At 56.9% G+C, this 24320-nt stretch overlaps 1 protein-coding gene and 1 long non-coding RNA gene across 8 annotated transcripts; both read right to left on the minus strand.

The window, feature by feature from the left end:
* Positions 1-715: 715 nt before the first annotated feature.
* Positions 716-17965, minus strand: LOC311591805 (neuroligin-4, X-linked-like). 5 transcript variants are annotated; one of them, XM_084803435.1, is made up of 7 exons: positions 17793-17965; positions 15497-15580; positions 9132-9885; positions 5578-5724; positions 4211-4396; positions 2582-3761; positions 716-2219 (listed from the first exon to the last, which is right to left on the minus strand). In XM_084803435.1, exons 3-7 carry the CDS (start codon positions 9643-9645, stop codon positions 1220-1222), a joined length of 3027 nt encoding a protein of 1008 aa, XP_084659561.1. In that variant the 5' UTR covers positions 9646-9885; positions 15497-15580; positions 17793-17965; the 3' UTR covers positions 716-1219. The 5 variants fall into 5 exon arrangements, with proteins under 5 accessions (XP_084659561.1, XP_084659559.1, XP_084659560.1 ...); XM_084803433.1 differs by lacking the exons at positions 15497-15580; positions 17793-17965 and adding exons at positions 10286-10369; positions 12461-12630; XM_084803434.1 differs by lacking the exons at positions 15497-15580; positions 17793-17965 and adding an exon at positions 10286-10384.
* Positions 17966-18915: 950 nt separating this feature from the next.
* Positions 18916-23074, minus strand: LOC311591793. Of its 3 annotated transcripts, none has more exons than XR_014777202.1 (4): positions 22831-23074; positions 21188-21271; positions 20148-20264; positions 18916-20047 (listed from the first exon to the last, which is right to left on the minus strand). It is a non-coding gene; the product is annotated as an uncharacterized lncRNA (long non-coding RNA). The 3 variants fall into 3 exon arrangements; XR_014777203.1 differs by having other exon boundaries at positions 18916-20044; positions 22831-23071; XR_014777204.1 differs by lacking the exon at positions 22831-23074 and adding an exon at positions 22505-22671 and having other exon boundaries at positions 18916-20044.
* Between the last annotated feature and the right edge of the window lie 1246 nt (positions 23075-24320).

Here is a 24320-nt window from a genome sequence, read left to right on the forward strand (position 1 = left end):
ATTAATATAATGAGATGTAGGGTTATTATGACGGGATGGGGTATTTATTATGGCATGGGAGGGTTGTTATTATTATGGGATGTGGTGGTTACGGCCTACGAGGGTTTTTATAGGGTGTGGTGTTTATTATCATGGGATGTCAGGGTTATTATTAAAATTGTTACGAGTTATTATTATGGGTAGTTGGGTTGGGTGGGGGTTATTATGGGATGTGAGGGTTGTTATGATGGGATGTGAAGGATATTACTTTGGGATGTGGGGATTATTACGACGATTATTTTGGGTTACTATGATGGGATGTGAGGGTTATTATGGGATGTGGGGGTCATTACTATGGGAATTCAGGGTTATTACTACGATTATTCCATGTTATTATTATGGGATGGGGGTTATTATGAGGTGCGAGGGTTATGATTGTGATGTGGAGGTGATTATTGCTGCACTTGACGGTTAGAGTTATTATTATGGGATGTGTATGTTGTTATTATGGGATGTGGGCGCTGGCGCTATTATTACGGTTATTATGGGTAATCATTAAAGGAATTGGTGTTATTATTATGGAGTGTGTGGGTTATTATTATGAATAGGAAAGAGTTCTTTCCTAACCCTGTTTCCTGTCTTTGGGGACATAGCTGATTCCCGTCTCTGAGGAGCTATTTCCTCTCAACCTCCCCCACACAGACACAGATATGAAAACACTGAGAGGCCAAAAAACTAAAAAAAAAATCTGAAATTAATTTATTTTTAAAATTGCATTTTCTTCCTCTTTTTTTCTCCGTGACATGGGGTGCGGGGCCGAGGGAAGTGGGTCAGAGGTCGGAAGCGGGGACATCTGGTCTCCTCCAGTCTGTCGCTTTGCAAGTTACTTGCTATTAACTCTTGGTCCGTTTCAGGAGTCACCCGCTTCCTGGGTCACAGGGTCAGTTCCAGGTTGGGGGGCTTCGCCCTCCCAGCGTATTTTAATAGACATATTTTAAAGATTTCTGAAAATTTCTGCCTAGGGAGCTCGGGGAGGCCGTGGGGATCATGGGATGTCTTGAGGGTTTGGGGAGGTCCTGGGGTATCACAAGGGGTACTGGGGCAGCCGCAGGGAATGCTGGGTAACCCGGGGTCAGCCCCAACCCCCCTTAGTCCACCACTTGGGAATTGAACAAGGTTACATCCAGTCCATTAAAATAGGAGGCCGTTGGGGGGGGGAGGGGCTGTACCACGCATGACGTCACACACGGGTGGTAGAGTGACCGGTCCCCCCAGTTCCCCCAGCCCTACCCACCCCGAACCCTCGCAGAGCGTTGGGCACCATGGTGATGGCACTAGGAGGGGAGTGAGGGGGCGGGGCCACAGCGACGACGTCATCGGGGGAGCGCCGTAGGGTCAGGGCGTAGTCAGGCGGGCAGCCCAGCCTCAGGGCATCGTGAGAGGAGGCGGCGGAGGACGATGACGTCGTCGTGGCGACCCCGTCTGCCCCGAGGGCGCCGTGTTGCTGCCTCCCCGCCGCGATGACGTCGTTACCCACAGAGCCACTGCCGGGAACCGAACCGGGAGCACCGACTCCTCCGCAACGAGCAGCACCGGAAGCCCCGCCCCTCCCAGCGCCACACCCGGAAGTCCCACCCCTCCCGGCGCCACGGTGCGTCTCGTGGCGCCGCTTGTCCCGCTTGTAGTAGAGCGCGGCGAAGGCCAGGACGTTGAGGAACAGCAGCGACGCCCCGACCGCGATGGTGACGCTCAGTTCCGTGGAGTAGTCGCGCCGGGTCTCGATCAGCACCGCGGCCTGGTCCCCTCCCCCCCCTCCGCCCAGGCCGGAAGCAGCTCCGCGCCGGCCGGAAGCAGCACCCGCGGCACCGGAAAGAGCCGTCCCAGCTGCCACGCCGGCTTTTCCGGGACCGGTCCCCGCCGCCGCTGCGGGTCTCCGTGTGGCAGGCCAGGCCCTGCGCGGGCCCGGGATGATGTCACTTCCGCCCCCACCGGTGGGCGTGGCCCGCGTGGTGCTGCTGACGTAGGCGCTGACGTCATAGCGCAGGCCGTGCAGGTGCGGCACGAGTTCGAGCCAGAAGGCCACCTTGGTGGCGCGGTAATGGTCGCGCACGCGGGGCCGCAGCCCGACGTGCAGGTACAGCTGCGCTCGCGGGTCGTAAGCCGGCCAGGCCACCTCCTCGAAGCGGTTGGGCCGCGTGTGTGCGAACTTGGTGTCCTGGGGCACCGGCCGGTTCGGGTCCCTGCGGGAGAGGGTGGGGCGGGGGGGAGAGGGGTGCGAGTCACGAGGGGTCGCCCGGGGTCACGCACGCAGGGCCCGCACCCACCCTGGAAGTGCTTGACACGGTGTGCGCGCAAATGCCGTACCATGGATTCGAACCTGCTGCTCAGGGGGACCTGTTGGAAATCATGCCTTTCTGGACCCCAGGGGATGATGGGAATGACAGGGCGGGGCGTGAGGGCCCCGTGTTGGCTGCAGGCCTGCCCTAGGGTGGCCCCAAAACTCTGTGGACCGGGATGAATAAGTGCAGGTCGGGCCTGGAATTCGAACCTGCGTCCTCTCCCTCGTTTCCTCTGCCCCGCCCACTCAGCCAGAGTCACTCACCCAGTCTTGGCGAAGTTCGTCCAGTACGTCATCACCACAGCACTCAGCATGACGTCATTCCTCGAGAAGTTGCAAGCCGAAAACGGGTCGGCTATGACGTCACCTTCACCGCCCATCCCATCGTTGTCGCTTCCACCGCCCCAGCCGGCCAGGGCAGCCATCGGGGCCCCAAAAACGTAGGGAACCTCGTCCCCGTGGGCCGCACCCAGGTCCGCCGAGGAGGCCGCCCACGACGAGAAGGACGGCCTCGAGTCCGCCCACGAGGTCGGTTTGGAGTCCCCCCAGGATGTCAGTTTCGAGTCACCCCACGATGATGACGGTTTCGAGTCTACCCATGATGACTGTTTCGAATCCCCCCACAATGATGAAGGTTTCGAGTCCCCCCATGACGATGAAGGCCTGGGATCCCCCCAGCCCACGCAAGGCCCACGGTGGTAGAAGGCGTAGAAGTAGGTGGGGGACCCGTAGCGCGCGTGCAGGTCCGCGGTGGCCACGGCGGGGGCCACCCACTGGTGGTCGGTGAACAGCGCGGCCAGTGACTTCCGCCTGGACTCCTCAGGGTCCCCGCCCACCCCGCTCCCGGCCCCGCCCCCTCCGCCCCGCTCCGCCCAGTCCGTGTACATGAACTTCACCGTCTCCCGCAGCGCATCGCCGCCCCCGCCGTCCCCCTCGGGGGCACCGTACAGCGCGTCCACGAAGCCGGCCACGGCCGCGTCGAACCGCGCCTGAGTCACCGCTGCCTCCGCTTCCTGCGACGTCGCTTCCGGCCGGGCCTCGGCGGTGTCCAGGCCCCCCGCGGCCACCAGCTCCGCCCACCGCGCTCCCTCAGCCTGCGTCACGCCCAGCATGATGTCATAGTTGAGGAACTCGCCCTGTTCCATGAGGATCTGGGGGTCGTCGGGGATGACGTCGCCGTCCACCACCGGGCCGAAGGACACGTGGTAGGGGTGGGCGTGGCCCGGGGCGGAGCCCGCACGTGACAGCTCACGCCACCCTAGGCCGCGCAGGCAGGAGACCCACGCGGAAGTGTCGTCATCGTCGACCCCACCGTCATCGCCGCCGCCCCGGCCCCGGCAGCCCACGCGCCCCACCAGCGCCCTGGCGTGAGCCCACGGCTGATAGTTGACGGCCCAGCTGGACAGCGCCGACCCGCTCTGGATAATGGCCTTCTGGAACAGGCCTGAGGGGGGGGAGAGGAGGGGACAGGAAGTGACATCAGCGAGGTCAGGCGGGGCCTGGTGGTGACGCTAGCCATCATGGGCTAGGGTTGGGTGACATCATCACCTGAGACCTGCCTAGGTGATGGACGTCATCTGTGGTCCCTCCCTCAGGCCTCGCCCCACGCTAGTCCTCCTGACCACACCCACACACACTGAGGCCACGCCCACTCTCTGAGACTCCGCCCACTTTGTCCAGAGACCACGCCCACACGCTGGTCCGATCCCCTCCTGACCACACCCACACACTCTGAGGCCACACCCACTCTCTGAGACTCCGCCCACTTTGTCCAGAGACCACGCCCACACGCTGGTCCGATCCCCTCCTGACCACCCCCCCCACGGGCACAGGTCCTGCCCCACCCTGACCCCCGTGTGACTCCCCCATGAGCACTACCCTGCCCCCACGCACCCTCTGAGTAGTGCGACAGCGTGAGGAGGCTGACGCAGGCCGCGCCCGCCCCGGACCCGAACACGGTGACACGGGCCGGGTCCCCACCGAAGGCAGCTGCGTTCTCACCGACCCAGCGCAGGGCCTGGATCTGGTCCAGCAGCCCATAGTTGCCCCTGGCAGCCTGGTCGCCTGTGCTCAGAAAGCCTGGGGGGGGGGAGGTGGAGAGGAGAAAGGAAGTGACGTCAGATGGCAGGAAGTGTGGGTGGGGAACACTGTGATGTCATAGGGCCTGGGACAGGAAGTGAGGTCACAAGTGACAAACACAGGGAGACATCCGGGGAAGGGAAGTAACAGGAAGTGAGGTCACTGGATGTGAAGTCATAGGAAGTGAGGTCTCATACCTGGCCTGCTGTTCATGCCCCTTTCCCCATGGGTCCCATCCTACAGATATTTGCATCTGCAAAGGCCTGGATGTGGGGTTCAGTGCGTGGAGTTCAGCAGGGGCTAATTTGCATACACTTAATTGTGCAGATTATTCGCTGAACCCCAGCCCTGACCCAAGCAGAGTTCGGTGGAGCTCATTTGCACTCATTTGAATTGTGAAAAAATGCAGCTGGCTCAGGGCGAGTGCGTTTGCACAGATCTTAACACGCAGAGGGTTCAGTCCTCATAGCCCTGAGACAGAGAGCTCTAATGAACATGCAAATGAGGCAGTGACATCACAGACTGGCTGAATATGCAGATCAGCTCATGAGTGTGGTCCCAAGGACTAAGAAAGAGCAATTGCCTGGCTCATTTGCATGTGTGATCTTTTATCTGAATATGCAAATCACCTCTACCCCAGCATCATGGGGCTTCCTGGGGATGGACCCTGGGACAGAGCTGACCCAGGTCGTCTGGATAAGTCTGGCTCCGCCCATGCGGATGAGCTCACCGATATTTCAGGTGCCCCTGGGAGTCATCTGATATGCAAATAAGGCCATAAATGTATAGATGCACCTCTGCACTGTCCTATATGTAAATGAGTCCCTGCATATGCATGAGAGACCCAGTGGGGCCAGCGTGCCCTTCCTTATGCAAATGAGATCAGGAATGTGCACCCAGCCCCGCCCCCTGAGGCCGATGCAGGGGTACATTTGCAGGTATTTACATGCGTATGGCTCATTAGCATGTGCCATGCCCACTGAGCACAAAGTCAGCCTCAGCTACACCTACACATGAAGTCCAGTCTTGGGTGAAGGGCCCCAGATTAGCATCTAGTTTGCATGTGATTGAGTATGCAAATTGACTCATTAGCAGGAACACCTGGTGAAAGGGCATAATGGGGTGGGGGCCAAGCAGGGTAGGGGCCAGGCCGGGTTATGTCACAGGGGGGTGGGGCTCACCCAGTACGCCCAGCCGGTAGTTCAGAGTGATCACGATGACATCGCCATAGCTTGCCAGGACACTGCCGTCCATCATGTTGCCAGTACCCTCCATGTAGGAGCCGCCATGGATGTAAACCATGACAGGCTTCCTGCCACCTGGGTCATCTGCGGGGGAGGGTCAGAGGTCAAGGATTGGGGGGGGGGTCTCAGGTCACACACTTCCTGCCATGCGTCACCCTTCCTGCCCCACTGAGGTCACTTTCTGTCCCATTGAAGTTACTTCTTCCTCCAAGGCTACTTCCTGATAGTGTCTATACTTCCTGCCCCACTGAGGTCACTTTCTGTCCCATTTGGAGTCAAGTCCTCTCCCTCCAAGTCCACTTCCTCCAGTGGATCACATACTTCCCGCCCCAGGGGTCACTTCCTGTCCTGTAGTACCCAGCTCCTGTCCCTTTCAGGCCACTTCCTGCTGTGTGCCACCAACTTCCTGCCATGCATCATCTACTTCCTGTCACAATGAGGCCACTTCCTGTCCCATTGAAGCCACTTCCTAGCTCGCCAAAATCAGTTCCTGCAGTGGGTCATGTACTTCCTGCCGCAGAGGCCAGTTCCTGTCCAGTGCCACCCACTACCTGTCCCGTAGCAGGCACCTTGCCCAACCCACTTCCTGTTTCCCGACTGATACACACAGTATCAGTGGGGGTGGGGTTGGGGAAGCCGCATGTGACATCACATGTGGGGGGCAAGGCTTCTGGGGCGGATCAGGGGGTGGAGACAGGAAGCGTGATTGTCCTGCCTGCGGCCGAATAGGGGGCTGAAGGGCCTCATGAATATTCAAATGATCCCCACAAATATTCACCTGGCCTCCCCATCCCAGAGATCATCCCTCATCAAATATTCAAAGAGCCTCGTGAATATTCAAAAGGCAGCTCAGGGACAGAGCTGGTTAGCCCTGTCTTACAGGTATGCAAATGAGGGTTGTGAATATTCATTAACCCCTTCTAAGAACGTAAAGATTAACCAGAGGTATGAAAATGAGCTCTGCACATGCAAATGGCCTCATGAATGTCCATGAACCAGAACTGGGAGGCAGAGACAACAGAGTCATAATTAGGAAAAAATATGAATAAACAAACCACAAGTGAAAAAGTAAATTCTACGTAATAAAGACACCACAGAGAATGAAGTGATGTCATCAGGGGCTGGGCCAAGTGTTATTATTATGGGATGTGGAGGTTATTATTATGGGATATGAGAGTTATTATTACAAGTACAATGGGTTATCATTATGGGATGTGGGTTTATTAATATGGGATGTGGGTGTCATGGTTATTATGGAAGGTGAAGGTTATTATGGGATTTGAGGGTTATTATGATTATTATGGAATGTGGGGTTTATTATTACGCTATATGGGTGTTATTGTTATGATCATTACAGGTTATTATTATGGAATGTGTGGGTTATTATAGGACATGAGGGTTACTATGGCGGTTATTACAAGCTGTTATTATTATGGGATGTAGGGGTTATTACTATAGAATATCAGGGTCATTAGAATTATTACAGGTTATGATGGAATGTTGATATTGTGTCATGTGAGTGTTATTGACATGGGATATGAGGGTTATTACTACAATTATTATGAGTTATTATTACACAGTTTATGTATTATTAGGCGATGTATGGGTTACTATTGTAGCATGTGAGCATTATTATGGGATGTGAGGGCTATTATTATGGGGTGTGGGGGTTATTATGGGATGTGGAAGTTATTATTTTGATTATTGGGAGTTATGATAGGATTTGTGGGTATTATGGGATGTGAGACTATTATGAGATTTGGGGGTTATTATGTGATATGAGTATTATTATTACAAGTGTTAATGGTTATTATTTTGGGGAGTGGGGGTTATTATTTTGGGGAGTGGGGGTTATTATTATGGGATGTCGGAATTATCATTATGGCACGTGTGGGTATGCAAATGAGGTCCCTGAATATTCATTATCCATGGCAACACCTAAACTGTGACCCCAGGTGTGAAAATGACCTCATGAATATTCACGAACGGCCGCTGCAGATGCAAATGTCCTCATGAATATCCATACCCTGGACTGGGGGGCGGAGATAACAGAGACATAATTAAATTAGGGTAATAATTTAAATAAACAAATCACAAATGAAAAAGTATATTTTAAATAATAAATCCAACCCAGAGGAGGAAGTGACATCATCAGGTGGCAGGGCCAAGTGTGAAATTCGGAAAAAGGAAAAAATTATTGCAGAATTTACAAGTTTAGGTTTTAGGATTTTGTTTTTAAATAAATTAGAATGAATCTAAATTAACTTGAATAACATTTCAATAAACTGGAATGGATTACCATGATCAAAACAAAAAGGCTCATTTCTTTTAAAAAATTTTCCCTCAGTTTCTTAAGAAAAAAAAAACAAGCAAGTAAAAAAATTATATTTTATTTTTCAGTTTTTCCTTCCACTTTCTCCTTCATGCAAACAAGAAAAAGGAGATTATGGAAGATGGGTAAAGAGGAGGGAAAAATAGAAAAAAGACACCGACCAAAGAACAAACCAAAAATGAAAAAAAAAGTGAAAAATCACACACACAAAAAAAGTCATTAAAAAAAATGTTTTCCTAGAGACCCCAGGTCTTGTCCTTGCTACCTGTCTCGTCCCCGTGCTCGCTCCCGGCTGAGTCGTCGCCGTTGGCTCCTGGGTGGGAGGGTGGACGGGGAGTGGGGTGGGGGTTGTAAGAACAGACACGGGAGGGGGAGGCAGGGGGAGAGGGGGAAAAAAGAGAAACTGGGACTTGGGGGGAATTAAAACTGACAAATGCAGGGTGGGGAAAGGTGAAAAGTGTGGAGGAGAGGGAATAAATATCTCAGGGGAAAAAATAAATCGCACGATTGGGGGGGGGGGTTGATTTGAAACTGATTTTCACCGAAGAAAAAAGAGAAGCCGTGGAGGTCGGAATGGGGGGGACTTGAAACTGACTTTTATGTCTCCTACAATGACTGATGTTTCTCTCCGCAGCACATGCCCCACCCAGGGGGAGGCCAGAGACATCATGGGAACTGAGTGAAGCAGACACAGGAATGTGGGTGGGGCCAGGGGATGGGAGGGTGAATATGCAAATGAGCATGCATGGTGATTAATATGCAAGCAGGCCTAAGCAGTGAGTTCACTTTAGGGAAGGGGTGGAGCATGCAAATGAGGAAAGGATGTATGCAAATGAGTACCTGGTACAGATGATGATGTGGAAACATTGAAATGTCTGTGAACTGGCACACTGACGCCTGTGAGTGCTCATGCAAATCCATGCAAACTGCAGGCAAATGAGCCTAGGAGGCCACATGAATATTCATGGTGAAGGCGGGGATCCATGCAATGACATCATCGAGTCCTCCCAGGCCCTGAAAAACTCCCTAGTGCTCTGTGCTATCCCATGATGGGCGAGCGCGCACACACACGTATGTTCCCCATGTTCCACATGTATGTTCCCCATCATCCCACATGAATGTCAGTCATGCCGTGACACCGTACACGCATGCGACTCACCCACGGCGGTGCCCCCTGGTACGTAGACATTCAGGAACAGGCAGTCCTCGTCCTGGTCCCGGGCGTGCACAGCGAGGGCGTCGGCATCAGGCGCGAGCCACGCGGGCAGCATGATGTCACGTGTGTCCCGGGCCCCGCCCCCCTCCCCTTCCCCTCCCCACCCCAGTGGCTGCGGACACACGGGGGCGAAGCGTGAGGCTTCACGGACCCCGGCCCAGGCCTCTGGAGGCTCAGGTGGCTGGAACCGGCGGGGACCGGTGGGCGGGGCCGCATAGGGCACACCCAGGAAGCGTGTCACGGGGCCCAGGACTCCACCAGGGAGCCACGCCCGCCGTCCACGCAGCTTCCCGTACCGCGTGGACACGGTCACCATAACGGCCTCCGCGGGGTCGCCTGGTTCTGGGGGCGGGGCCTCCAGGCAGGAAGTGACATCGGCCAGAAGGAGGGCCCAAGGCAGCATGGCGGCCATGATGGTCCGGAGCGGCCATGAGGGTTCCCAACGGCAGCCACGCATGGCTCACGTCTGTTCCCTTGGCGGGAGGGGACGGGGCCTCTGGGGTGGGTAGGGGTGGTGGGCGCGAGTGACAGTGGGGTGAGTGGGGATGGCGGGTGGGGTCATGGACACCGCCGCAAAGCACCAGGGGAGTCGATGGCTGTGGCCACGGAGAGGGGCGGGGCACCCGGGGAGGGGGTGGGGCTGGGATGCGAGTCAGTCATGGCTGCCAGGGAGGAGGAAGTGAGGTCACAGGGAGGCCTGTGGAGCAAAGAAAAGATGAGAAGTAACGTCACAGCCTCCCCAGGGACAGGAAACAGCTCCCAAGCGACAGGAGAAAGCTCCCCACGAACAGGAAACAGTTCCCCAGACAGGAAAAGGCTCCTCGTGGAAAGGAAACAGCTCCTCAGAGACAGGAAACAGCTCCCCAAGGACCAGAAACAGCTACCTAAGGACAGGAAATACCTCCTCAGGGACAGGGAACATGACCCCAGAGACAGGAAAGAGTTCCCCAGACAGGAAACTAATCTCAAGGGACAGAAAACAGCTCCTCAGAGACAGGAAACAGCTTCCTCCCCAAGGACAGGAAGCAAGCTCACCAGGGCAGCCAGGGTTGAGCTGAGGTGGGTGGGGAGGAGCAACAGGTGTCCTTAGTACTCACTGTGTCACAGGTGTGGGCACGGGCACAGCCATGCTGGGTCACTCAGGAGGCCAGGTGTTGTTCGCAGCCATCTTGGACACCTGACTGGGAAACACACACCTGTCATCATGTGACACACCTGACACCTTGGGTTTGTCCTCTCCACTCCCCCCCCCAAACACAGGGCCCATGTATGCACACATGGGTCCCACGTGTGTAAGAAAAAGAGTAACACGTGACACATTCATGTGAACACGTTGTGAGGTGGGCGACGTCCTTTGCCCGAGGTTGCCGGAGCACAACTGTGACGCACAGAGACGCACACAGACACACGCGTGCACAACCTGACTTCTTGGTAGAAAAATCTGCTTCCTCCCTGTGCCTATGTGTGACCCCGAGGGCCCTGGGCAGGACTCAGTTGAGGGCTCAGGAGCACATATGACAACACAGGAGCACATATGACACACACAGGAGCACATATGACACACACAGGAGCACATATGACACACACAGGAGCACATATGACACACACAGGAGCACATATGACACACACAGGAGCACATATGACACACACAGGAGCACATATGACACACACAGGAGCACATATGACACACACAGGAGCACATATGACACACACAGGAGCACATATGACACACACAGGAGCACATATGACACACACAGGAGCACATATGACACACACAGGAGCACATATGACACACACAGGAGCACATATGACACACACAGGAGCACATATGACACACACAGGAGCACATATGACACACACAGGAGCACATATGACACACACAGGAGCACATATGACACACACAGGAGCACATATGACACACACAGGAGCACATATGACACACACAGGAGCACATATGACGCACACAGGAGCACATATGACGCACACAGGAGCACATATGACACACAGGAGCACATATGACACACACAGGAGCACATATGACACACACAGGAGCACATAGGACACACACAGGAGCACATATGGCACACACAGGAGCACATATGGCACACACAGGAGCACATATGGCACACATACGAGCACATATGACACACACAGGAGCACATATGACACACAGGAGCACATATGACACACACAGGAGCACATATGACACACACACGAGCACATATGACACACACAGGAGCACATATGACACACACAGGAGCACATATGACACACACAGGAGCACATATGACACACACAGGAGCACATATGACACACAGGAGCACATATGACACACACAGGAGCACATATGACACACACAGGAGCACATATGGCACACACAGGAGCACATATGGCACACACAGCACATATGACACACACAGGAGCACATATGGCGCACACACAGGAGCACATATGACACACACAGGAGCACATACGACACACACAGGAGCACATATGACACACACAGGAGCACATACGACACACACAGGAGCACATATGGCGCACACACAGGAGCACATATGACACACACAGGAGCACATATGACACACACAGGAGCACATATGACACACACAGGAACACATATGACACACACAGGAGCACATATGACACACACAGGAACACATATGACACACACATGTATGTTCAGGACAGCAGGTCCGTATGTGTGTTGTCATCTGCGTACATACACACCTGCACACACACACACACAAACACAGGGCCTAACACAGGTCGCACAGCGCCCTGTCCTCACTCCGGACAACCCACATGTGTGCACTTCTGTCATACAGGGACACACGCCATGATGCACACGAGCTAACACGCTGGCCTGTGTGTGTGTGCGGGGGGGGGGAGTGAATCACTGTCACTCACGCCTGACATGCTAACACACACGTGCATCATACCTGGCACAGGTGCACCTGCTCCTGCGGGGGACGTCACATCCTGGAGGGGGAGGGCAGGACGGGGATGGAAAAATAGCCGCCCCTCCCGCCACGCTGAACACACATGCATACATGGCACACGCATGTCCCGCGCAGCACTCGTTACACACAAACACACAGCCCTTCCCTGCACGCATCTGCGCCGGTGCCCATCTTCCCCACCCCCCCGCCCCCGCCCTCCTCTCCATACGTGACCGGGGACCACGGGGCCCATAGCTCCGTCCCCCTCCTCCCTCCCCGGCTCCAACACAGAGGCCTGGGAGACTCCGCGGCGTCCGCCCACTGACTCACCCACATGTGTGACGCCGCGGCCTTGGCGGGAGGAGGAGGGGGGAGGCGGGGGCGCGGGTGGGGGTGGGGGGGGTGGCCCGGGGTCCGCACACAGAGTGGGGGAGCTGAGGCTGCGGGAACAGAGGGAGGACGGCGGCTGCCCGGGCGCCGCGGTGGAGTGGGCGGGACTTCCTGTTTGCGGCGCGATTGTGAGCGCCGGGAGGGCGGGACTTCCTGAGCCAAGGCAGGGTGGCCAGGGATGCTCTATGCCGGGCGGGGTTGCCTGGGCCTGAGGGAAGGGCAGACGGCGGCGACTTCCTGTTAGGGGCGGGTCTTCCTGTTAGGGGCGGGTCTTCCTGTTCCTTGCAAAAGCACAGGGAGCTCGGGACTTCGGGGCAGCAGGTGATGCGCTATGCAGTGTTTTCCGGGGCTGTGAGTCCCGCGGACGGCGGCGGCGACTTCCTGTAGGGGGCGGGACTTCCTGTTTCCTGCAAGAGTGCCGGGACCTCGGGACTTACTGAGTCCCGGGAAATGTGCTCTGCGGTGTTCCCGGGGGCTACGAGTCCCGCATAGGGTGGCGACTTCCTGTTGGGGGCGGGACTTCCGGTCCGAGTGCACCGGAGCGGAATCAGACGCGTGGGAGGGGGGGAAGCATCCCGGGTTCTGCACTAATCTGTGTAGCCCTGCACACGTTCATCTGAATCACGTTCGCGTATCCACCCGCCAGGCCCTGCGTCCCCCTGATCCAGTGCCCAGCCATGATGGCCGGCGGTTCCCAGGCCGACCGGCCACCTGCCTCACCTCCCCTCCCTCTCGTGGCCTCAGTTTCCCCATCCCGTGAAATTAACTTGCGTAACTTGTAAATGATAAAATTTTTTAATTAATGGGAACGAGACACTGCACCCTTCCCCACCCCCACCCGACATTCCACGCGGGGCATCATGGGAAGATACAGCCTGGGGCATAGGTGTGAGTGTGGGTCCTGCTTAACAAGGCCCCAGCACCGGTTGGGGGGGGCTGCGGTGACTCCGTTCCTTGGGGCTGCGCCCACGCCGTGCCCGGGGCATCCATGAGGTAAATTTCTCCTACAGGGAGGTGGGGGACAGCGGTGACATCGCCCGTGGGTCGCGCCATCCCATAATGTGCACAGGAAGACCCGCCCCCTCCTCAAAGTCCTCCCGGAAGCTGCTGCTCCAGTTTTGCTTTTATAGAAAGCATTTTGTGGGGACTTCTGCTTTGTGCCCCACTGTCTCCAGGATAGAAGTTCTGACCCCTGGCAGTAACACCTCAGACAGGAAGGGGGTGGGACTTCCTGTTCCCGACCCTGCCAATCATCTACGCTTCCTGGACACAGCCCCCAGGCCCAGGGGTCAAAGCCTCTGTCCAACCTCCCTGCCCTGACTAGCATAATCCCAACTCACCCAGCACTAATTCTAGTGTCACTTCCTCCCTCCTGGGCTGGCTTATCCTGAGCCCCCCCACCCTGGACACAAGCCACGCCCCCACGCACCCCGCACCCCAGGTCAGATGACCCCACCCCAATACCTCAAGTGCAGGACAAGAGAAACCGGATTCACATCCTTAGCCCAGAAGCTGGTTTAAACCAGATCAGGGCAGCTCACTGACCCCACTCCTCTAACCCCAAACCCCATGCTGCTCCAGCCCCCCAACCCTGAGGGGCCCTGAAATTGTCAACCCGAGGATCACTGACTATGGTCCTTTAAGTGCTGATGATGTCAAGGTGATGTCACAGCTTTAAGCCCCAACCCCACCCCGTTGCTGCTGGTTTTACACGGGAGACACGTGTGTAAGGGGGAGGGGTCGGGCGTTTAATTCTAACTCTTGCTTGCGCCCCTCTCCCCTCTCCCGTGCCCCAGGGTCCTTCACTCCTTTCAGTCAGGCAATGAGGCCAAGGGCGCAGTCGCAGGATCCTGGTGGAAGGACATCACGCTGAGCACTCTAGGATTGAGTCACACCATGAAGGCCTCTGCTGGGAAAGCACAGGACGTAAGGGGGAGGCGGGGCATCGGGAAGGAAGTCCCGCCCCCCATACCTCAGACAGGAAGTCTTAGCCCCTCTCCTATGCTCACCTTGCTTCCTCCTTGGCCTCTCCTGGATGACAAGATGGGCACTGCCAATGTCACAGGCACAGTGACCTCATGGCTGGGGGGCGTGGCCTGATTCCCCTTCCCTCCCAGTGCATCCTCCTGGTGGGGAGAGGGCAGTGTCAGCGCCGTAGCCATGACCCTGTCACATCACAGAGCCACCAACCCCACCACTGTGATTAGCATAAAGCTGTACAAACTAGCCAGATCTGTTCATTGAGGGTGAGGCAAATCGCCATAAGCCCCGCCCACCCCTGCGACCCAATTATCTGGTGGTCTGGCTCATAGGTGTGCTTTTCCTCTGGAGAAAAAAAAAGACAGGGACATTGGCTGGCACACGTGCTCAGCAACATGGATGACTTTCCCCCCTATAAGCGGGTGAGAGACAGACAGCAGTCACACACATGGAGGACCAAAGCTGTGTCTGTATGCTAGAAGGGGGTTAGAGGATCACAGGGTGGCTCTCACTCTCAGAACCAAAAATGCCTTGTCCCCGAGGGACAAAAGAGACAAAGATAAGCGCACATTCCCAAACACATAGATGTCCTTGTTCCCTAGACAAAGGAGACAGAGACACAGGCAGGCGCACACACAGGCACAGTCAAGACTGTCCGTGTCCACTTGAGGTAGGTGAGAGACAAACAGGCAAGCACACACACCCAAGGCCATAGATGCCCTTGAGCCCCGGAGGCATGGAGGAGAGAGAAAATTGCAGGCATTCACACTCAGGCATTCCTGAGGACAGGAAACACCTCCTCAGGGACAGGGAACATGACCCCAGGGACAGGAAACAGTTCCCCAGACAGGAAACTAATCTCAAGGGACAGGAAGCAGCTCCCTCCCCAGGGACAGGAAACAGCTTCCTCCCCAAGGACAGGAAGTAACCTCACCAGGGCAGCCAGGGTTGAGCTGAGGTGGGTGGGGAGGAGCAACAGGTGTCCTTAGTACTCACTGTGTCACAGGTGTGGGCATGGGCACAGCCATGCTGGGTCACTCAGGAGGCCAGGTGTTGTTCGCAGCCATCTTGGACACCTGACTGGGAAACACACGCCTGTCATCATGTGACACACATGACACCTTGGGTTTGCCCTCTCCACTCCCCCTCCCCCAAACACAGGACACATGTGTGCACAAATGGGTCCCACGTGTGTAAGAAAAAGAGTAACACGTGACACATTCATGTGAACACGTTTGTGAGGTGGGTGACGTCCTTTCTCCAGAGGTTGCCGGAGCACAACTGTGACGCACAGAGACGCACACAGACACACGCGTGCACAACCTGACCTCTTGGCAGAAAAATCTGCTTCCTCCCTGTGCCTATGTGTGACCCCGAGGGCCCTGGGCAGGACTCAGTTGAGGGCTCAGGAGCACATATGACACACATAGGAGCACATATGACACACACAGGAGCACATATGACACACACAGGAGCACATATGACACACACAGGAGCACATATGACACACACAGGAGCACATATGACACACACAGCACATATGACACACTCAGGAGCACATATGACACACTCAGGAGCACATATGACACACACATGTGCATGGTGTGTCCCACCCTGTTGTCCCCACCATATCCCAAATATGTTCAGGACAGCAGGTCGGTATGTGTGTTGTCATCTGCGTACATACACACCTGCACACACACACACAAACACAGGGCTTAACACAGGTCGCACAGCGCCCTGTCCTCACTCTGGACAACCCGCATGTGTGCACTTCTATCATACAGGGACACACGCCATGATGCACAAGAGCTAACACGCTGGCCTGTGTGTGTGTGCGGGGGGGGGAGTGAATCACTGTCACTCACGCCTGACATGCTAACACACACGTGCATCATACCTGGCACAGTGTGTGGGGGGGGAGTGAATCACTGTCACTCACGCCTGACATGCTAACACACACGTGCATCATACCTGGCACAGTGTGTTTGGGGGGGAGTGAATCACTGTCACTCACGCCTGACATGCTAACACACACGTGCATCATACCTGACACACTGTGTGTGGGGGGGGGAGTGAATCACTGTCACTCACGCCTGACATGCTAACACACACGTGCATCATACCTGGCACAGTGTGTGGGGGGGGGGGAGTGAATCACTGTCACTCACGCCTGACATGCTAACACACACGTTCATCACACCTGGCACAGTGTGTGTGTGTGGGGGAGTGAATCACTGTCACTCATGCCTGACATGCTAACACACACGTGCATCATACCTGGCACAGTGTGTGTGTGTGTGGGGAGTGAATCACTGTCACTCACACCTGACATGCTAACACACACGTGCGTCATACCTGGCACAGTGTGTGTGGGGGGGGAGTGAATCACTGTCACTCACGCCTGACATGCTAACACACAGGTGCATCATACCTGGCACAGTGTGTGGGGGGGGGAGTGAATCACTGTCACTCACGCCTGACATGCTAACACACACGTGCATCATACCTGGCACAGTGTGTGGGGGGGGGGAGTGAATCACTGTCACTCACGCCTGACATGCTAACACACACGTGCATCATACCTGGCACAGTGTGTGTGGGGGGGGAGTGAATCACTGTCACTCACGCCTGACATGCTAACACACACGTGCATCATACCTGGCACAGTGTGTGTGGGGGGGAGGACTGAATCACTGTCACTCACGCCTGACATGCTAACACACACGTGCATCATACCTGGCACAGTGTGTTTGGGGGGGAGTGAATCACTGTCACTCACGCCTGACATGCTAACACACACGTGCATCACACCTGGCACAGTGTGTGTGTGGGGGGGAGTGAATCACTGTCACTCATGCCTGACATGCTAACACACACGTGCATCATACCTGGCACAGTGTGTGTGTGTGGGGAGTGAATCACTGTCACTCACGCCTGACATGCTAACACACACGTGCATCATACCTGGCACAGGTGCACCCGGTCCTGTGGGGGACATCACATCCTGGAGGGGGAGGGCAGGACGGGGATGGAAAAATAGCCGCGCCTCCCGCCACGCTGAACACACATGCATACATGGCACACGCATGTGACGCACAGCACTCGTTACACACAAACACACAGCCCTTCCCTCCACGCATCTGAGCCGGTGCCCACCTTCCATCCCCCGCCCCCGCCCTCCTCTCCAGACGCGACCGGACCACGGGGCCCATAGCTCCGTCCCCCTCCTCCCTCCCCGGCCCCAACACAGAGGCCTGGGAGACCCCGCGGCGTCCGCCTACTGACTCACCCACATGTGTGACGCCGCGGCCTTGGCGGGAGGAGGGGGGAGGCGGGGGCGCGGGTGGGGGTGGGGGGGGCGCCCGGGGTCCGCACACAGAGTGGGGGAGCTGAGGCTGCGGGAACGGAGGGAGGTCGGCGGCTGCCCGGGCGCCGCGGTGGAGTGGGCGGGACTTCCTGTTTGCGGCGCGATTGTGAGCGCCGGGAGGGCGGGACTTCCTGAGCCAAGGCAGGGTGGCCAGGGATGCTCTATGCCGGGCGGGGTTGCCTGGGCCTGAGGGAAGGGCAGACGGCGGCGACTTCCTGTTAGGGGCGGGTCTTCCTGTTAGGGGCGGGTCTCCCTGTTCCTTGCAAGAGAGCTGGGAGCTCGGTACTTTCTGAGCCTGGGAGGGGCGGCGGGGGAAGCTCTTTGCAGGGCACGGTTGCCTGGGCCTGCAAGAAGGGCAGATGGCGGCGACTTCCTGTTAGGGGCGGGTCTTCCTGTTAGGGGCGGGTCTTCCTGTTTCCTGCAAAAGCACAGGGAGCTCGGGACTTCGGGGCAGCAGGTGATGCGCTATGCAGTGTTTTCCGGGGCTGTGAGTCCCACGGACGGCGGCGGTGACTTCCTGTTAGGGGCGGGTCTTCCTGTTCCTTGCAAAAGCACCGGGATCTCGGGACTTACTGAGTCCCGGGAAATGTGCTCTGCGGTGGTCCCGGGGGCTACGAGTCCGGCATAGGGTGGGGACTTCCTGTTGGGGGGCGGGACTTCCTGTTTCCTGCAAGAGCGCCGGGACCTCGGGACTTACTGAGTCCCGGGAAATGTGCTCTGCGGTGTTCCCGGGGGCTACGAGTCCGGCATAGGGTGGCGACTTCCTGTTGGGGGCGGGACTTCCGGTCCGAGTGCACCGGAGCGGAATCAGACGCGTGGGAGGGGGGGAAGCATCCCGGGTTCTGCACTAATCTGTGTAGCCCTGCACGCGTTCATCTGAATCACGTTCGCGTATCCACCCGCCAGGCCCTGCGTCCCCCTGATCAAGTGCCCAGCCATGATGGCCGGCGGTTCCCAGGCCGACCGGCCACCTGCCTCACCTCCCCTCCCTGTCGGGGCCTCAGTTTCCCCATCCCGTGAAATTAACTTGGGTAACTTGTAAATGATAAAATTTTTTAATTAATGGGAACGAGACACTGCACCCTTCCCCACCCCCACCTGACGCTCCGCGCGGGGCATCATGGGAAGATACAGCCTGGGGCGTAGGTGTGAGTGTGGGTCCCGCTTAACAAAGCCCCAGCACCGGTTGGCGTGGGGGGCGGGGCTGCGGTGACTCCGTTCCTTGGGGCTGCGCCCACGCCGTGTCCGGGGCATCCATGAGGTAAATTTCTTCTACAGGGAGGTGGGGGACAGCGGTGACATCGCCCGTGGGTCGCGCCATCCCATAATGTGCACAGGAAGACCCGCCCCCTCCTCAAAGTCCTCCCGGAAGCTGCTGCCCCAGTTTTGCTTTTATAGAAAGCATTTTGTGGGGACTTCTGCTTTGTGCCCCACTGTCTCCAGGATAGAAGTTCTGACCCCTGGCAGTAACACCTCAGACAGGAAGGGGGTGGGACTTCCTGTTCCCGACCCTGCCAATCATCTACGCTTCCTGGACACAGCCCCCAGGCCCAGGGGTCAAAGCCTCTGTCCAACCTCCCTGCCCTGACTAGCATAATCCCAACTCACCCAGCACTAATTCTAGTGTCAGTTCCTCCCTCCTGGGCTGGCTTATCCTGAGCCCCCCCACCCTGGACACAAGCCACGCCCCCACGCACCCCGCACCCCAGGTCAGATGACCCCACCCCAATACCTCAAGTGCAGGACAAGAGAAACCGGATTCACATCCTTAGCCCAGAAGCTGGTTTAAACCAGATCAGGGCAGCTCACTGACCCCACTCCTCTAACCCCAAACCCCATGCTGCTCCAGCCCCCCAACCCTGAGGGGCCCTGAAATCGTCAACCCGAGGATCACTGACTATGGTCCTTTAAGTGCTGATGATGTCAAGGTGATGTTACAGCTTTAAGCCCCAACCCCACCCCGTTGCTGCTGGTTTTACACGGGAGACACGTGTGTAAGGGAGAGGGGTCGGGCGTTTAATTCTAACTCTTGCTTGCGCCCCTCTCCCCTCTCCCGTGCCCCAGGGTCCTTCACTCCTTTCAGTCAGGCCATGAGGCCAAGGGCGCAGTCGCAGGATCCTGGTGGAAGGACATCACGCTGAGCACTCTAGGATTGAGTCACACCATGAAGGCCTCTGCTGGGAAAGCACAGGGGGTAAGCGGGAGACGGGGCATCGGGAAGGAAGTCCCGCCCCCCATACCTCAGACAGGAAGTCTTAGCCCCTCTCCTATGCTCACCTTGCTTCCTCCTTGGCCTCTCCCGGATGACAAGATGGGCACTGCCAATGTCACAGGCGCAGTGACCTCATGGCTGGGGGGCGTGGCCTGATTCCCCTTCCCTCCCAGTGCATCCTCCTGGTGGGGAGAGGGCAGTGTCAGCGCCGTAGCCATGACCCTGTCACATCACAGAGCCACCAACCCCACCACTGTGATTAGCATAAAGCTGTACAAACTAGCCAGATCTGTTCATGGAGGGTGAGGCAAATCGCCATAAGCCCCGCCCACCCCTGCGACCCAATTATCTGGTGGTCTGGCTCATAGGTGTGCTTTTCCTCTGGAGAAAAAAAAAAGACAGGGACATTGGCTGGCACACGTGCTCAGCAACATGGATGACTTTTCCCCCCTATAAGCAGGTGAGAGGCAGACAGCAGTCACACAGATGGAGGACCAAAGCTGTGTCTGTATGCTAGAAGGGGGTTAGAGGATCACAGGGTGGCTCTCACTCTCAGAACCAAAAATGCCTTGTCCCCGAGGGACAAAAGAGACAAAGATAAGCGCACATTCCCAAACACATAGATGTCCTTGTTCCCTAGACAAAGGAGACAGAGACACAGGCAGGCGCACACACAGGCACAGTCAAGACTGTCCGTGTCCACTTGAGGTAGGTGAGAGACAAACAGGCAAGCACACACACCCAAGGCCATAGATGCCCTTGAGCCCCGGAGGCATGGAGGAGAGAGAAAATTGCAGGCATTCACACTCAGGCATTCCTGAGGACAGGAAATACCTCCTCAGGGACAGGGAACATGACCCCAGGGACAGGAAACACTTCCCCAGACAGGAAACTAATCTCAAGGGACAGGAAACAGCTCCCTCCCCAGGGACAGGAAACAGCTTCCTCCTCAGGGTCAGGAAGCAGCTCCTCAGAGACAGGAAACAGCTTCCTCCCCAGGGACAGGAAACAGCTTCCTCCCCAAGGACAGGAAGCAACCTCACCAGGGCAGCCATAGTTGAGCTGAGGTGGGTGGGGAGGAGCAACAGGCGTCCTTAGTACTCACTGTGTCACAGGTGTGGGCACGGGCACAGCCATGCTGGGTCACTCAGGAGGCCAGGTGTTGTTCGCAGCCATCTTGGACACCTGACTGGGAAACACACGCCTGTCATCATGTGACACACATGACACCTTGGGTTTGTCCTCTCCACTCCCCCTCCCCCAAACACAGGACCCATGTGTGCACAAATGGGTCCCACGTGTGTAAGAAAAAGAGTAACACGTGACACATTCATGTGAACACGTTTGTGAGGTGGGCGACGTCCTTTGTCCCGAGGTTGCCGGAGCACAACTGTGACGCACAGAGACGCACACAGACACACGCGTGCACAACCTGACCTCTTGGCAGAAAAATCTGCTTCCTCCCTGTGCCTATGTGTGACCCCGAGGGCCCTGGGCAGGACTCAGTTGAGGGCTCAGGAGCACATATGACACACACAGGAGCACATATGACACACAGGAGCACATATGACACACACAGGAGCACATATGACACACACAGGAGCACATATGACACACACAGGAGCACATATGACACACACAGGAGCACATATGACACACACAGGAGCACATATGACACACACAGGAGCACATATGACACACATAGCACATATGACACACACAGGAGCACATATGACACACACAGGAGTACATATGACACACACAGGAGCACATATGACACACACAGGAGTACATATGACACACACATGTGCATGATGTGTCCCACCCTGTTGTCCCCACCATATCCCAAATATGTCCAGGACAGCAGGTCGGTATGTGTGTTGTCATCTGCGTACATACACACCTGCACACACACACACAAACACAGGGCTTAACACAGGTCGCACAGCGCCCTGTCCTCACTCTGGACAACCCGCATGTGTGCACTTCTATCATACAGGGACACACGCCATGATGCACAAGAGCTAACACGCTGGCCTGTGTGTGTGTGCGGGGGGGGGGGGGAGTGAATCACTGTCACTCACGCCTGACATGCTAACACACACGTGCATTATACCTGGCACAGTGTGTGTGTGGGGGGGCAGTGAATCACTGTCACTCACGCCTGACATGCTAACACACACGTGCATCATACCTGGCACAGTGTGTGTGGGGGGGGAGTGAATCACTGTCACTCACGCCTGACATGCTAACACACACGTGCATCATACCTGGCACAGTGTGTGTGGGGGGGGAGTGAATCACTGTCACTCACGCCTGACATGCTAACACACACGTGCATCATACCTGGCACAGTGTGTGTGGGGGGGGAGTGAATCACTGTCACTCACGCCTGACATGCTAACACACACGTGCATCATACCTGGCACAGGTGCACCCGATCCTGCGGGGGGCATCACATCCTGGAGGGGGAGGGCAGGACGGGGATGGAAAAATAGCCGCGCCTCCCGCCACGCTGAACACACAGCATACATGGCACACGCATGTCCCGCGCAGCACTCGTTACACACAAACACACAGCCCTTCCCTCCACGCATCTGCGCCGGTGCCCACCTTCCATCCCCCGCCCCCGCCCTCCTCTCCAGACGCGACCGGGGACCACGGGGCCCTTAGCTCCGTCCCCCTCCTCCCTCCCCGGCCCCAACACAGAGGCCTGGGAGACCCCGCGGCGTCCGCCCACTGACTCACCCACATGTGTGACGCCGCGGCCTTGGCGGGAGGAGGGGGGAGGCAGAGGCGTGGGTGGGGGTGGGGGGGGTGGCCCGGGGTCCGCACACAGAGTGGGGGAGCTGAGGCTGCGGGAAACGGAGGGAGGACGGCGGCTGCCCGGGCACCGCGGTGGAGGGGGAGGGACTTCCTGTTTGCGGTGCGATTGTGAGCGCCGGGAGGGCGGGACTTCCTGAGCCAAGGCAGGGTGGCCAGGGATGCTCTATGCCGGGCGGGGTTGCCTGGGCCTGAGGGAAGGGCAGACGGCGGCGACTTCCTGTTAGGGGCGGGTCTTCCTGTTAGGGGCGGGTCTTCCTGTTCCTTGCAAAAGCGCAGGGAGCTCGGGACTTCGGGGCAGCAGGTGATGCGCTATGCAGTGTTTTCCGGGGCTGTGAGTCCCGCGGACGGCGGCGGCGACTTCCTGTTGGGGGCGGGTCTTCCTGTTTCCTGCACGAGCACCGGGACCTCCGGACTTACTGAGTCCCGGGAAATGTGCTCTGCGGTGTTCCCGGGGGCTACGAGTCCGGCATAGGGTGGGGACTTCCTGTTGGGGGGCGGGACTTCCTGTTTCCTGCAAGAGCGCCGGGACCTCGGGACTTACTGAGTCCCGGGAAATGTGCTCTGCGGTGTTCCCGGGGGCTACGAGTCCCGCATAGGGTGGCGACTTCCTGGGGGGGGGGCGGGACTTCCGGTCCGAGTGCACCGGAGCGGAATCAGACGCGTGGGAGGGGGGGAAGCATCCCTGGTTCCGCACTAATCTGTGTAGCCCTGCACGCGTTCATCTGAATCACGTTCGCGTATCCACCCGCCAGGCCCTGCGTCCCCCTGATCAAGTGCCCAGCCATGATGGCCGGCGGTTCCCAGGCCGACCGGCCACCTGCCTCACCTCCCCTCCCTCTCATGGCCTCAGTTTCCCCATCCCGTGAAATTAACTTGCGTAACTTGTAAATGATAAAATTTTTTAATTAATGGGAACGAGACACTGCACCCTTCCCCACCCCCACCTGACGCTCCGCGCGGGGCATCATGGGAAGATACAGCCTGGGGCATAGGTGTGAGTGTGGGTCCTGCTTAACGCACCCCAGGACACCCATGGAGAATAAAAAGACAGGGACATTGTCTGGCACACATGCTCAGCAACATTGATGACTTTTTCACAGTCTAAGCAGATGAGAAAGACACACTCAGGCAGAAACCCTGAGGTCCAAGGAGCCTTTGTATGATAGCATCAAGTGAGAGAGACGCAGCTGTGCACGCACACTCAGGTCTATAGATGCCATTTTCCCATAGATGCTGGGGACAAGGCTGCAGGCGGGCACAAAAATTCAGGCTCACTGATGGCCTTTTCCCCTACAGTCAGGGGAGAGGCACCTGGAAAGTGACACACACTTAGGCCCATATGACCTTCTTCCCTACATGAAGGTAAGAGACACAAACAGGCAAGAATGGACAGTCAGGCCCATAGATAAGCA

The sequence above is a fragment of the Acomys minous genome, assembly GCF_964271855.1.
Source record: "Acomys minous genome assembly, contig: scaffold_67, whole genome shotgun sequence".
Lineage (NCBI taxonomy): Eukaryota > Metazoa > Chordata > Mammalia > Rodentia > Muridae > Acomys > Acomys minous.